General features: G+C 47.5%; 1 protein-coding gene across 6 annotated transcripts in view; it reads left to right on the top strand.

The window, feature by feature from the left end:
- TCP11 (t-complex 11) overlaps nucleotides 1-12,908 on the top strand; it is a 30,860-nt gene extending 17,952 nt beyond the window's left edge. For 4 of the 6 annotated variants that reach the window (XM_045772008.2, XM_045772015.2, XM_087858158.1 and 1 more), the window contains one exon: nucleotides 232-2,075. In XM_045772008.2, the coding sequence (XP_045627964.1) occupies nucleotides 232-464 (233 nt within the window). In that variant the 3' untranslated portion in view covers nucleotides 465-2,075. Of the gene's footprint in view, nucleotides 1-231; nucleotides 2,076-9,072 lie in introns of those variants that run through there. The other 2 variants (XR_015722635.1, XM_045772010.2) reach the window with 2 other exon arrangements.
- Nucleotides 12,909-13,000: the final 92 nt, after the last annotated feature.

Here is a 13,000-nt window from a genome sequence, read left to right as displayed (position 1 = left end):
TGCTGGTGGAGGCTTAAGTCATCTTTTGAATAGTCAGAAATTTACCAGCCCACTCGTTTGTGATCTTTGCTTCGTCCTCGGGAGCTAGCCAGCAGCCCCCTTCCCAAACAAAACAAATCTGCAGGTGAGCGGGTGGGCTAGTGACTATCTTGGTTAACTTAGAACTTGAGCGGGTAGAGCAGAGCGGCCGTGCTGCTCCCTGCAAGTTGTTCGCTTCCTCCCTGCTCACAGATCAGCGGATCCATTTGTTTCTCAAATGCTGTTTGGTCCTCGGTGTGCAGCGATCCCTGTTAGACCTCCCCGGAGGCCTGACTGTCATTGAAGCAGAGCTGGCAGAACTGGGCCAAAAGTTCGTCAGCCTGACGCATCACAATCAGAAGGTGTTTGGCCCCTACTACACGGAGATCCTAAAAACCCTCATCCCTCCAGCCCAGACCTCGGAAACAGAGGTGGAATCTCTGTGAACGCACGGCTCCGAGCCCTGGCGCCTCAGGCCCAGGAGAGAAGCTCGGCATTCTCCTGGGGTGACCTCAGCAGTGACCATCCGAGCAGGAAGCCCTCCCCCGCCCCCCTGCAGCCGGTACACTAGGGCTGAAGTGAGCAGCGTGTCCGAACCAACTGGCCCAGACTCATTCACTAATAAACTCCTGAACCGCAAGCAGGCCTGCGCTCTGCCTGTGCCGCAGCCGTGTCTGGGCCCTGGGCCCTGGGCCCCCAACTAGCCGAGAAGCCAAAAGAGCCCCCGGTTTGCCCCCACGGGCTAGGTGCTCCCTTCAGCATGCAGAGCTGAGAAGCTGAGACACCCGGGTGCTAGCATTATTTCTCTAAGAGTAAAGCATTTCTTTGAGGGCTCCGAGAAGCCCGTAGAATTATCCACAGTGTGAGTAGAAGGGCTTCTCTGGAAGTCAGAAATCCATTCTGTCCAGCTCAGCTCGGGCTTGGGCATGGTTGGAAAAAGTTACTAGAAACTTCATTTCTAGGACCAGATTCCCCCGAAGGTTTCAAATGATGCAGCAAGCAATCGGGAAATAGTAAGAGCCTCAGCTGCTGCTTCTGTGGCTGGGTCTGCAGCGGGGGGTAAACTGAGGCCGCAGGGAAGTGGGTGTTGGCTGTGAGCAAGCGTTCTGTAGAGGGCACGTCTCAGAGGTCATGGTATTCCTCTCTCTGCAGAAGTCAGAGGGGAGGCTTGGACGGTTTGGTCAGTGACTGACTTGCATCATGTCTCTCGGTTCTGTTCTCCAGCTGCGCGAGCTTCCTGTTTCCTCATCTCTAAGCGTAGACACCCCGCTCTGACAGAGGCCGCATGGGCATTTAGAGGTGGTACAGCCTCCATCCTTCTTCCCACTTCCAGTCTGGGACTCTGCTGGCGGTTGGGGTTGTGAGCTCCTGTTGGCATCACAAATGAGAGCGGTTCTGGGAAGGGCCCGGGCTTGCCTCCTGGCATCGCAGAGACCCAGCCCATCCTCCCCAGGCCGACGGCCGCAGACCGGCCCAACCTAGCATAGCAAAGTGAGGACAATGTTCCATTTAGATCTGGCCCTTTTAAAACAATGGGCAAGAGAAAATGAACATTCACTTATGTGCTGTCAAGGTAATGGAAAGAGAATGTTCTTAGCATTTCAGGAATGGAGGGGGCTGCCTGAAACGCGCAGAATCTAGGAAGAACAGAAGGGGCATTTGAGTTCCATCAGCCCCGGGTTTGTTCCTACCTGACTTCCTTTCTAGAGAGATGGGTGACACAGCTGGGTCAGCAGTGTGGCCATGACCAGAAACTCTGGACGACCTCCCACTGGAGGTCTGCACTCCCACTGGAGACAGACACCCTCAGGATGGGGAAGCCCAGAAAAAAGGGCATGTTTGATAAACAGTGAAGCTTGCCTAGATGGATTCTCTGATTTGCAATGATTAATTTGAATTTCTTACAAGTCCACGTTTTGGAAGCCTCCTCATCTTAGAGGCAGGTGCTCTGCAGGGACCTCTGTTTCTGAAAAGGACTGCGTGGGTGGTGGGTGCAGACCCTGAGCTGACAGTAGAAACTTGCTTTATACCTCATAATTAAAATCTGGAATGATCCATTTCTTAGAAATTTTGAGTTGATTTTCTTAAACTTCCACACAGAGGAGACAGGGATCCTGACCTCCATTTCATCCTGCCCATGGCTTGAGGGATATATATTTAACATTGAGGGAAAATACACATAATATAAAATTTGCCATTAGCGACATTTAGTACATTCACAATATTGGTCACCACTGTCTACTTCCAGAACATTTTCATCACCTCAAAAGGAAATCACATATCCATTAACCTCTCATTTTTTATCCCCCCCCGCCCCGCCCCAGCCTCTGGCAGCCACTACTCTGCTTTTTGTTTCAATGGATTTTCTTTCTTTCTTTCTTTTTTAAGATTTATTTATTTGAAAGAAAGAGAGGGGGCGTGTGCTCACGGGAGTAGGGGAGGGGCAGAGGGAGAGAGAAGCCCAAGCAGGCTCCCTGCTGAGTGCAGAGCCCAACACAGGGCTCAACCCCACAACTGGAGAGGATGACCTGAACTGAAACCAAGAGTCGGACCCTTAACCGTTGAGCCCCCCAGGAACCCCTGTTTCAGTGAATTTTTTGACTCTAGATAGTTGGAGCCATATAATACGAGGTCTTTTGTGACTGGCTTCTTTCACTTAGTGTAATTTTCATCATGTTGTAGCATGGGTCAGCACTTCCCGTTTTATAGCTAATATTCCATTTGATGGATATACCACGTTCTGTTTATCCATCACTTACTTGATGGACATTTGGTTTGTTTTCACCTTTTGGCTTTTTAAAAAGATTTTATTTATTTATTTGAGGTGGGGGAGGGGCAAAAGGGGAGGGAGACGGAGAGAGAATCTCGAACAGACTCTGTGCTGAGCAGGGAGCCCCACGCCAGGCTCAACCCCACAACCCTGAGATCATGACCCGAGCCGAAACCAAGAGTCGGACAGTCAACCAGCCGAGCCACCCAGATGTCCCTCACCTTTTGGCTTTTGTGAATAGTGCCCCTGTGAATATTCGTGTATGGTATGGTATAAGTTTTTGTTTGAATATTTACTTTCAGTGCTTTTGAGTATATTATACCCAGAAGTGGAACTGGTGGATTGGATGGTAATTCTGTGTTTATTGCTACTGAACTGTTTTCCATAGTGACTACGTCATCTTTACATTCCCACCAGCAGTGTGTGAGAGGGTTCCAGTGTGTCCATGTTTCCACCAACACCGATTTTTAAAAAAACTTTTTAGATTTTTTTGAGAGAGAGCAAGTGCGAACAGGGGGAGAAGCAGAGGGAGAGGGACAAGCAGACTCTGTGCTGAGTGCGGAGCCCAACGCAGGGCTCCATCCCAGGACCCTGAGATCATGACCGGAGCTGAAATCAAGAGTCAGACGCTTAACCAACTAAGCCACCCAGGTGACCCTGATTTTTTTTTTTTTTAATTGCAGAAATAAGTGAAATCTCACTGTGGTTTGATTTGCATTTCCCTGACAGCTAGTGATCTTGGGTATCTTTTCGTGTGTTTCTTGGGTATCTTTTCGTGTGTATCTTTTCTGTGGAAAATGTTTATTTTAGTCCTTTGCCCGTTTTTGAATTGGGTTGTTTTGTTGTTGAGTTGTAAGAGTTCTTTATATATTCTGGTTAGTAGACCTTTGTTAGGTAAATGATTTGCGAATGTATTCTATTCTGTGGATGGTCTTTTCACTTTCACTTTCTTGATAGTGTCCTTTGATGCACAAAAGTTTTAATTTTGATGAAGTCCAGCTTATCAGGTTTTCTTTTTATGGATTGTGCTTTTGTTGTCATGTCTAGGAACTCTTTACTCCTTCTAAGTTTTTTTGCTAAAAGTTGTACGGTTTCGTGTTTTACATTTAAGTCTATGACCCGTTTAGTTAATTTTGTGTAAGGTGTGAGACTTAGTTGAGGTACTTTTTTTTTTTTTTTCCCTCTCGTCTCTGGATGTGCAGTTGCTCCAGTGTCCTTTATTGAAAAGGCTACCTTTCCTCTGTTGAATTGGTTTTGCACTTAATAAGTGACATGTTTGTCTGGGTCTCTTTCTGGGTTTTCTATTCTGTCCCACTGATCTATGTGCCTGTCTCTCTTCCACACAACACAGTACTGATTACTGTAGCATATAGTTAAGGCTTGAAATTGGGTAGACTGATTCTTTCCACTTTATTATTATTTTTCAGTGGTTTTCTTTTAAAGCTATTCTAGTTTTTTTGCCTTTCCGTGGACTAATCTTGTCGATATCTACACAAAAAAGAAGGAAAAACTTGCTGGAATTTTTGATAGATATTTTGCTAAACCTGTGTATCAGTTTGGGGAGAACTGGCATCTTTACTAAGTTGAAAATTCCAGCCCATGAATATGGTATATCTCTCCAGTTATTTAGATCTTTTTTTGAGTCTTTCATCAGGACTGTGTAGATTTTTTAGTATTTTTTTAGTAATCTCTACACCCAACATGGGGCTCGAACTCACAACCCTGAGATCAAGAGTCACATGCTCTTCTGACTGAGAGAGCCAGGCGCCCCAGGACTGTATAGTTTTTATCCTATAAGTCCTGAACATGTTGGATTTACACTTAAGAATTTCATTTTTTTGAGTGTTACAAATGATGTTTTATTTTAGTTGTGGTATCCACATGTTCATTTCTACAAATAGAATGGACTTTTGCATGTTTATTTTCTTGTAGATTCTTTGGAATTTTCTACATAGACAATCATGTAATCTGCAAATAGGTACAGTTTTATTTATTTTCTGATACAGATGCCTATTATTTCCTTTTCTTGCCTTATTGCACTGGCTAGAACTCCCAGAATTGTAAGACTGGTAATGTGAAGTCCTTTCTTTGTTCCTAGTCTTAAGGAGAAAACATTCAGTTTTTCGCCACTAAATATAATGTTGGTGGTAGGTTTTTGTAAATGTCCTTAATGAAGTTGAAGAAGCCCCTCTCCATGGTAAGTACCACAAATGTAGCGCCTTGCGACAAGGCAGATTGATCATCACAGTTCTGGGCGTGAGAAGTCCACAGTGGGTCCTGCCGGCTAAAACTGAGGCGTAGGCTGAGCTGCAGAGGCTCTAGGGATGAATTCCTTCTGGCGGTAGCTGTACAAATTACTGCAAACTGAATGGCTTCACAGAACCAGAAATGTACTCTCTCACGGTTCTGAAGATCAGAAACCAGTCAGTTTGAGCTGAATTCAAACTGTGGGCAAGGCTGCACTCCCACTGGAGACTCTGGGGAGAATCTGTTCCTTGCGTCTTCCCGCTTCCAGTGGCTGCTGGCGTTCCTTGACTTGTGGCTGCATTGCTCCAGTCTCTGCTTCCATGGTCACATGGAGGTTACATGGTCCTCTTCTGTGTGTATCTGAACTCCGTCTCTCCGTTATGAGGATACTTACAGTTGGATTTAAGGCCCACCCACATAATCCAGGGTAATCTCCCATCTCAAGATCTTTGATTTAATCAGATTTGCAAATTATCTTTTGCCATAAAAGGTATCATATTCACAGGTTCTGTTGATTAGGACGTGGGCATCTTTAGGGAGCTATTCACCCTCTATTTCCATTTTTCCGAGTTTTTATCATGCATGGGTGTTGAATTTCGTCAATTTTTTTTCTCTACGTCAATAGATAATGGGATTTTTTTTCCCCTTGGGTTGTTACTACATTGGATTACATTGACTGATCTTCAAATATTGGCCAGCCTTGTATCCTCAGAATTAACTTCCTTTGGTCATGGTGTATAATTCTTTTTACATATATCTGAATTCTGTTTGCTAATATTTTGTTACTGATTTTTTTGTGCCTATACTCATGAGGTGTATTAGTCCATAGTTTTACTTTTTTGTACTTTGGTTTGGTATCAGGGTGATACTAGCTCATAGAATGAATTAGGCAGTATCCCTCCTGAGTTGTTCCCAGAACGGGTTGTGTAGGATTGGTGTTAGTTCTTCTTTAAACATTTGGGAGAATTCTCCAGTGAATTCATCTGGTCTTGGAGATTTTTAAAATTGGATTCACTATTTATAATGCTATTTGAATGATCTATTTCACACTGGGTGAGTTGTGGTAGTGTATGTTTTTTTGAGGAATTGGTCTATTTTGTCTAAGTTGCCAAATTTACACGTGTAGGGTTTGCATAGTAGTCTCATGTTGTCCTGTTGATGTTTATAGGGTCTCTAGTGACAGCCATAGTTTCATTCCTGAGATTGGTAATCTTGGCCTTCTTTCTCTTTTTTTTGGTTAGTTTGGCTACAGGTTTGTCAATTTTATCAGTCATTTCATATAAAATGAATTCATTGATACTTTTCCAGTTTCTGTGTTCATTTTCATTGATTTCTGTTTTTATCTTTATTATTTCTTTCCTTCCCCTTGCTTTGGCTTTATTGTGCTCTTTTTTCCCGAGGCTCTTGTGAGGGTAGAGGCTTAGACTATTGATTAAAGACTTTCTGTTTTTCCCAATGTACGCATTTATTTAGTGCTATGAATTTCCCTCTTGGTACTACTTTACCTTGTCCCACAAATTTTGATATGATGTATTTTCATTTTCATTCAGCTTAATGTATCTTGCGATTTCCCTTGAGACTTTGTCTTTAACTCATGGGTTATTTAGAAGTGTATTTATTGCAAGTGTTTAGAGAATTTCCTGTTATCTTCATGTTACTGATTTTTACTTTGATTCTGTTGTGGTTCAAGAACACGTTGTATATGATTTTAATTCTTTCAAATTTGCTGAGGTTTATCTTGGTATATGTTCCAGGGGCACTTCAAAACAATGTGCATTCTGCTGTTGTGGGCCAGATTGTTCTCTAAATGTCAGTGAGATCCTGCTGGTTGCTGGTGGTGTTGAGTTCTAACATATCCTCGATGATTTTCTCTCTAGTTCGATCAGTTGTTGAGAGTCTCCAATTACGTTGAGTTTCCAGCTATATTTATTGTATTAGTCTTCTCAGGCTGCCATAGAAAATACCATAGACTGGGTGGCTTAAAAAACAAAAATTTATTTCTCACATGTTTGGAGGCGGGGAAGTCCCAGACCACGGACTGGCCGGGTCAGTGTCCGGTGGGCACGTGCTTCCTGGCCTGTAGATGGGCGCCCTCTCCCTGTGTCCTCACATGGCCTTTCAACGGTGTCTGCGTCTGGAGCCCTCCTTCCCGCCTTCCCGCCCTCCGCCGGAAAGGCCAGGAATCCAACTGGATTAGGACCTCACCCTATGAGCTTGTTTAACCTTAATTACCTCCTAAAAGCTCTGTCCCCAACACAGTCACACTGGGGGTTAGTGCTTCAACATGGGGGTTTGGAGGGACACGCTCCAGTCGATAGCATTTGTGGATTTGTCCATTTCCCTTTTCAGCTCAGTCAGTCTTGGCCTCACATACTTCGCAGTTCTGTCGTTTGGCACGTACACGTTGACTGATGTGTCCTCTTGCTGCTGACCCTTTATTATTGTTTAATGTCCCTCTCTTTCTTGCAGTTTTCTCTGCTCTGAATTCTACTTGACGAGATACTAATATTGCCATTCCTGCTTTCCTTTGATTGATGTCCGCATTATGTATCTTTTTCTATCCTTTTGCTCTCAGCCTGTTTATATTTTTATTTGAGGTGTGTTTCTTGACAGCATGTAGTTCACGTTTTTTAATCTACTCTGCCAATCTCTCTTAATTGGTGTTTAAGACCATTTAATTTCGTGTAATTATGATATGTTAGCGCTTACATGTGCCATTTTTTGTTTTCTAGTTACTCTGTTCTTATTTTTCTATTTTTTTGTCTCCCTTGGAGTTACTTGACAAAAATGTGACACTCCATCTTGATTTATCCATAGTGTTTTTGAGTTTATCTCTTTGCGTAACTTTTGTAGCGTCTTCCTCAGGTATTACGTGCATAGCTCGCCGTAGTCTACTGGTGTCGCCATCTACCGGTTCGAGCAAAGAACAGAAACCTTACCTCCCTTTCCATCCTTTCACCCCACCCCCATTTAAAAGATAATCACTTTAAATATTTCTTCTACATATATTTAGAAACACGTGAGATTGTGTTACGATTTTTTTAAAAAGATTTTATTTATTTGAGAGAAAGAGAGAGAGAAAGAGGAAAGCATAGAGGGAGAGCGAGAGGGAGAAGCAGACTCTTTGCTGAGGGAGAGCCCAAAGCAGGGCTCACTCGATCCCAGGACCTGAGCCGAAGGCAGACGCTTAACCGACTGAGCCACCCAGGCGCCCCTGTGTTATGGTTTTTGCTTCAACCATGAAACATGTTTGAAAGCTGAAGAGAAGGAAAGTCCATTGGGTTTATCCATATTTTTGTCTAATGTTTGTTCATCCTTTCTGACGTTCTAAACCTCCTCCTTATATCATTTCCTTTCTGTTGAAAATCTTTAATTTTTAAAAATTTTTTTATCATTCTTTTAAGGTAGGTCTGCTGGCAGTTAGGTCCCTTCTTTTCCTTCATCTGAGGATGTCTTGATTCTCTTCATTCCGGAAGGATATTTTTGCAGGCTGTAGGATCTGGCTCGTTTTTCTTTCAGCACCTGAGAAATATGCTACCTCCTTCTGGCCTCCACAGCTGTGCTGAGAAACCACTGTCATTCACATTACTTGTCCTCTATAGGCAAGCTAAGGCTCTTCTCCTGCTGGGCTCAGAAATTTTTTGTCTTTCATTTTCAGGAATTTAACTGTAATGGACCTTGGATATAATGTGTGATGGATTTCTTTTGGTTTATCTGGTTTGGGGTGGCTCAGCTTCTCGAATCTGTAGGTTGATGTCGCTTGCCAAATTTGGGAGGTTCTGAGCCATCATTTCCTCGGGTACTGTTTCAGCCCTTCCTCCCCCTCCTTCTGGGACTCCGCTGACACAAAGTTTGATCTTATGTTAGAGTTCTGGGTCCCTGAGACCCTATTCATTTTCTTTGCAGTCTGTTTTCTCTTTCTGTCCAGATTGGGTCGTCTCCATTGTTCTGTCTTCCAGGGGGTGGATTCTGTCTCTTTCCCGTCCATTCTGCTGTCCCTCCACTGAGATTTCGGTCTGGGTTATTGTGTTTTTCAGGAGCACGTCGTTACCGCTGGGCAGTACTGAGCTCCTCCTCGGCCTCCTCTGATACCACTCCAGTGGCGTGTGGGCCACCCTGCTAGCCTGGTGAGGGTGGAAGGCGAGGCCTCTGCTGGCCTCGGGGAGGTGGGGCTCAACCGTTTTTCTGCTGTGTTTGGATGGAGTAAAGCAGTTACTGTCTTCACAGCTCTCGGGCCGCCAGGCTGCCTCTCTTCTGGTCCTTTGGCTAGAGCGGGCAGGCTGTCGTTTGGGCTTTGTCTGTGCCATCGGGGTCTCGGCTGGGGCTTTTATTTGTAAAAGAAGAGCAAGAGGAATAGGGAAAAGTATGTCTATTTGATCTTCCTGGAAGCAGAAGTTCCAGTTTACTTTTTTTAAGATTTTATTTATTTGAGAGGGAGAGCACAAGCAGGGGGAGGGGCAGAGGCAGAGGGAGAAGTAGGCTCCCCACTGAGCCCAATGTGGGACTTGATCCCAGGACCCTGGGACCACGACCGGAGCTGAAGGCAGATGCTTAACGGACTGAGCCACCCAGGCACCTTCCAGTTTACTTTCGATAGCTGTTGTCAAGTTTCGTCCCTTGTTACATGTGATACAAACCTTATTTTCAATTGTTCTTTATTTTTAATTAAAAAAAATTGTTTTAAAAGATTTTATTTATTTATTTGAGAGACAGCCAGCGAGAGAGGGAACATAAGCAGGGGGAGTGGGAGAGGAAGAAGCAGGCTCCCAGCGGAGGAGCCTGATGTGGGGCTCGATCCCATAACACCAGGATCATGCCCTGAGCTGAAGGCAGATGCTTAACGACTGAACCACCCAGGTGCCCCTAATTTTTAAAAAATTTTAAGAGATTTTATTATTTATTTGACAGAGCACGTGCGTGCACAAGCAGGGGGAGCAGCAGGCAGAGGGAGAAGCAGACTCCCCGCTGAGCAGGGAGCCCAATGTGGGGCTCGATCCCAGGACCCTGGGATCATGACCTGAGCCAAAGGCAGACATTTAACAGACTGAGCCACCCAGGCGCCCCTAATTGTTCTTTTTTTAAATGGTGCATTTGGCTTTGCAGAAATGTTTGATTTTTATTTTTTTATTTTTACTTTTATTTTTTTTTAAGATTTTATTTATTTATTTGACAGAGATAGAAACAGCCAGTGAGAGAGGGAACACAGCAGGGGAGTGGGAGAGGAAGAAGCAGGCTCATAGCGGAGGAGCCCAATGCGGGGCTCGATCCCAGAACGCTGGAACCATGCCCTGAGCCGAAGGCAGACGCTTAACCGCTGTGCCACCCAGGCGCCCCGAAATGTTTGATTTTTATATAGTTGACTGTATTAATCTTTTAAAAAATGGATTCAGAGTTTTGTAGCATGCTTGGAAAGAGCTTTCTCATACCAAGATTATGGAAAAAAAAGTCTCCCCATTTTCTTCTAGCTTTGTTGGGATTTTATTTTCCTGCATTTAAGTATGTGAGTCATCTGGTACTTAGTGTGCTGTAAGCAGGCGTAGGAATCTCCCCGTACTGTCCCCAGCCGCGGCCACACAGTTGTCTCAGGTCCATTCACTGGAAAACAAATATTTTGTGATGTTAGGGAAATTCTTCTGTTTGATAAAGGCTTGTTTCAAGTAATGCTCCTAGCAGCCGAGTCCTGAAAGACAGAGTCACAGAGTCCTAGACGCCCTAGCAGTGGCCGGCTCACACTTCTGTGCTCCTTGGCCGTGAGCTGATGACAGCTGGTGCTGTGGGAGCCACAGTTTGAACTGTGGAACATTCTGCAAGTTCTGCCTGTCCCCGTGTGCTGGGAGTCGGGTGGGACCTGCATACCATGTGCGGGGGACACTGGAGGTGGCCGGGGCGGAGAGGGCGTTTTGAGCCGCCGGAAAGTGCACCAGTTTGCACAGTTGCGCTTGCTCCGTCGCCTGTCCCTGCTGGAAGGGTGGTCCGCCTCGGCCTTCAGGGGGCCCGTGCCAGCTCCCTGGCTTCCGGGACCACAGTGTCTGCGGGGAGCTGCTGAGGCCATGGGGGTGCAGAGGGGAGAGAGGAGGGCAGGAGAGGCTCGGGAGGGTCTACCTCACCCTCCAGGCTGAGATGAGAGCAGAAAGCCCGGCCCGGCTCCTGCCGGCTCCCCGCCTCCAGGTCCTGCGGGCACGTGTGTGTGTGGCATGTTCCGGACGGAGTCGCAGGGACCAGGCAGGCAGAGGCCCTCCGGCTGTGTGTGCCCCACCCGCACCTCCCGCCCGTCTGGCCGCCCCCACCGGCCGGGCGCAGCCCAGCCGTGGCTCCGAGGGGCAGGCTCCGGCGCCCGCAGGCATCAGCCCGTCTCCCCACGTGTCGGGCTCCCCGGGGCGCCGTCAGCAAGTGACGCCGAAGGGACTCTGACGGTGGAATGTGTCCTGGTCCTGTGTCCCAGAGTACCAGTGACACGAATTGTGACCAGACCCTCTCCTGGCTGTAAGGTTTCTGCTGCCTGGGAGAGCGTGCCCAGGCCAGAGAGCACAGCGTGTGAGGATGATGAAGCCCCCAGTCTGGAAAGTGAGGCCCTCCCTCGGAGTCCGGGCCTCCCCCTCTCTCCCCAGCGGCAATGCAGTCTGGCCTGAGGAGCCCTAATGGAAGACGCTGGGCTTTGGTCTCTATGACCTGGCTGGCAAAACCTCTCCCCGCTCTGGGCCTTTTGTCATAAGTACAGTTGGGTGTTGGATTAGATCAGGGATTTTCACTTGTTTTTTCTTAAGATTTTATTCATTTATTGGACAGAGAGAGCACGAGAGAGTGAGAGAGCATAAGCAGGGGGAGCAGCAGGCAGAGGGAGAGGGAGAAGCAGGCTCCCGGCCGAGCAGGGAGCCCCACGTGGGGCTCGATGCCAGGACCCCAGGATCATGACCTGAGCCGAAGGCAGACACTTAGCTGACTGAGCCACCCAGGCGTCCCTGTGATCTTCACTTTTAAATCTCTTGACAAATGGAATATTTCATAAAAACTCATAAGTGTTCAGTGCTGGGGCATCTGGGTGGCTCGGTTAAGCGTCCGAGTCTTGATTTTGGCTCAGGTCACGATCTCAGGGTCGAGGGAAGGAGCCCTGAGCCCTCTGTCTGGCTTGTGCTCAGCGACGACTGTGCTTGAGATCCTCTCTCCGCTCCCCCTCCACTCTCTCTCTAATAAGTCTTTGTAAGTGTTCGGCGCCGGGCAGCTTGGGTGGAGACAGGCATGGGACCAGGGGCTCAGGACGCTTGAGGCCGCTGGCTGATTTCCCAGGCCCTCTGCCGCTGGCCCTTGGGAGGTGTAAGCTTTCTGAGCCTCGGTTCCTTTCTCTGTAGCGGTCACAACCTGAGCGGGCGGAGCTACGAGACGGGCGCTCGGAAGGCGGCTCGCCGGGCTCGGAGCACAGGTGCTGTCAGTGAAGGGGTTACTAGAACTGTTCGGGTCTTTCCAAACCCTCCCCTTGAAATACCAGCCCAGGCCCCAGCCCCTCCTGCCCTGGCCCCCATCCCCCACCCCGGGCGCACCCTGTCCCTCTGCGTGCACACGGGACCGTCCTGTGTGACCTCAGTGTGGCTTTGGGCCGGTAGCTAGTTGAGCCTGTCTCAGACGTAATCATCTCCACAAACAAAGTTCCCTGAGGGGGACACTTTCTGCCACAGCTCTGGGTCCTCCAACACGGCCTTCTGCACGGACACTCGACAAACGTTTGTGGGTCGACAGGCCCGCACAAGGATGCACAGGAGCTGTGGCTGTAACCAGATCGTGGCCCCTGCTTGGGATTCAGAGATGTTCTAAGGAGGGGACGGTGAGTCACAGGGGCCTTGCCACTACGCGGGGTGAGCGGACCGTCGCTGGCAGCTTCCCGCTGGAAGCGCGCCGGACACAGCGGCACCCCCACACTTGGCCCCCACAGTGCGGGACCCCCGTCAACGAGCCAAGCCAGCGTACGGCCCG

This window comes from Ursus americanus, chromosome 32 (assembly GCF_024610735.1).
Source record: "Ursus americanus isolate L20-20 chromosome 32, mUrsAme1.1.p, whole genome shotgun sequence".
Taxonomy (NCBI): Eukaryota; Metazoa; Chordata; class Mammalia; order Carnivora; family Ursidae; genus Ursus; species Ursus americanus.
The sequence above is the reverse complement of the archived record's forward strand: the minus strand, read 5'-3'. Positions and strand labels throughout refer to the sequence as shown.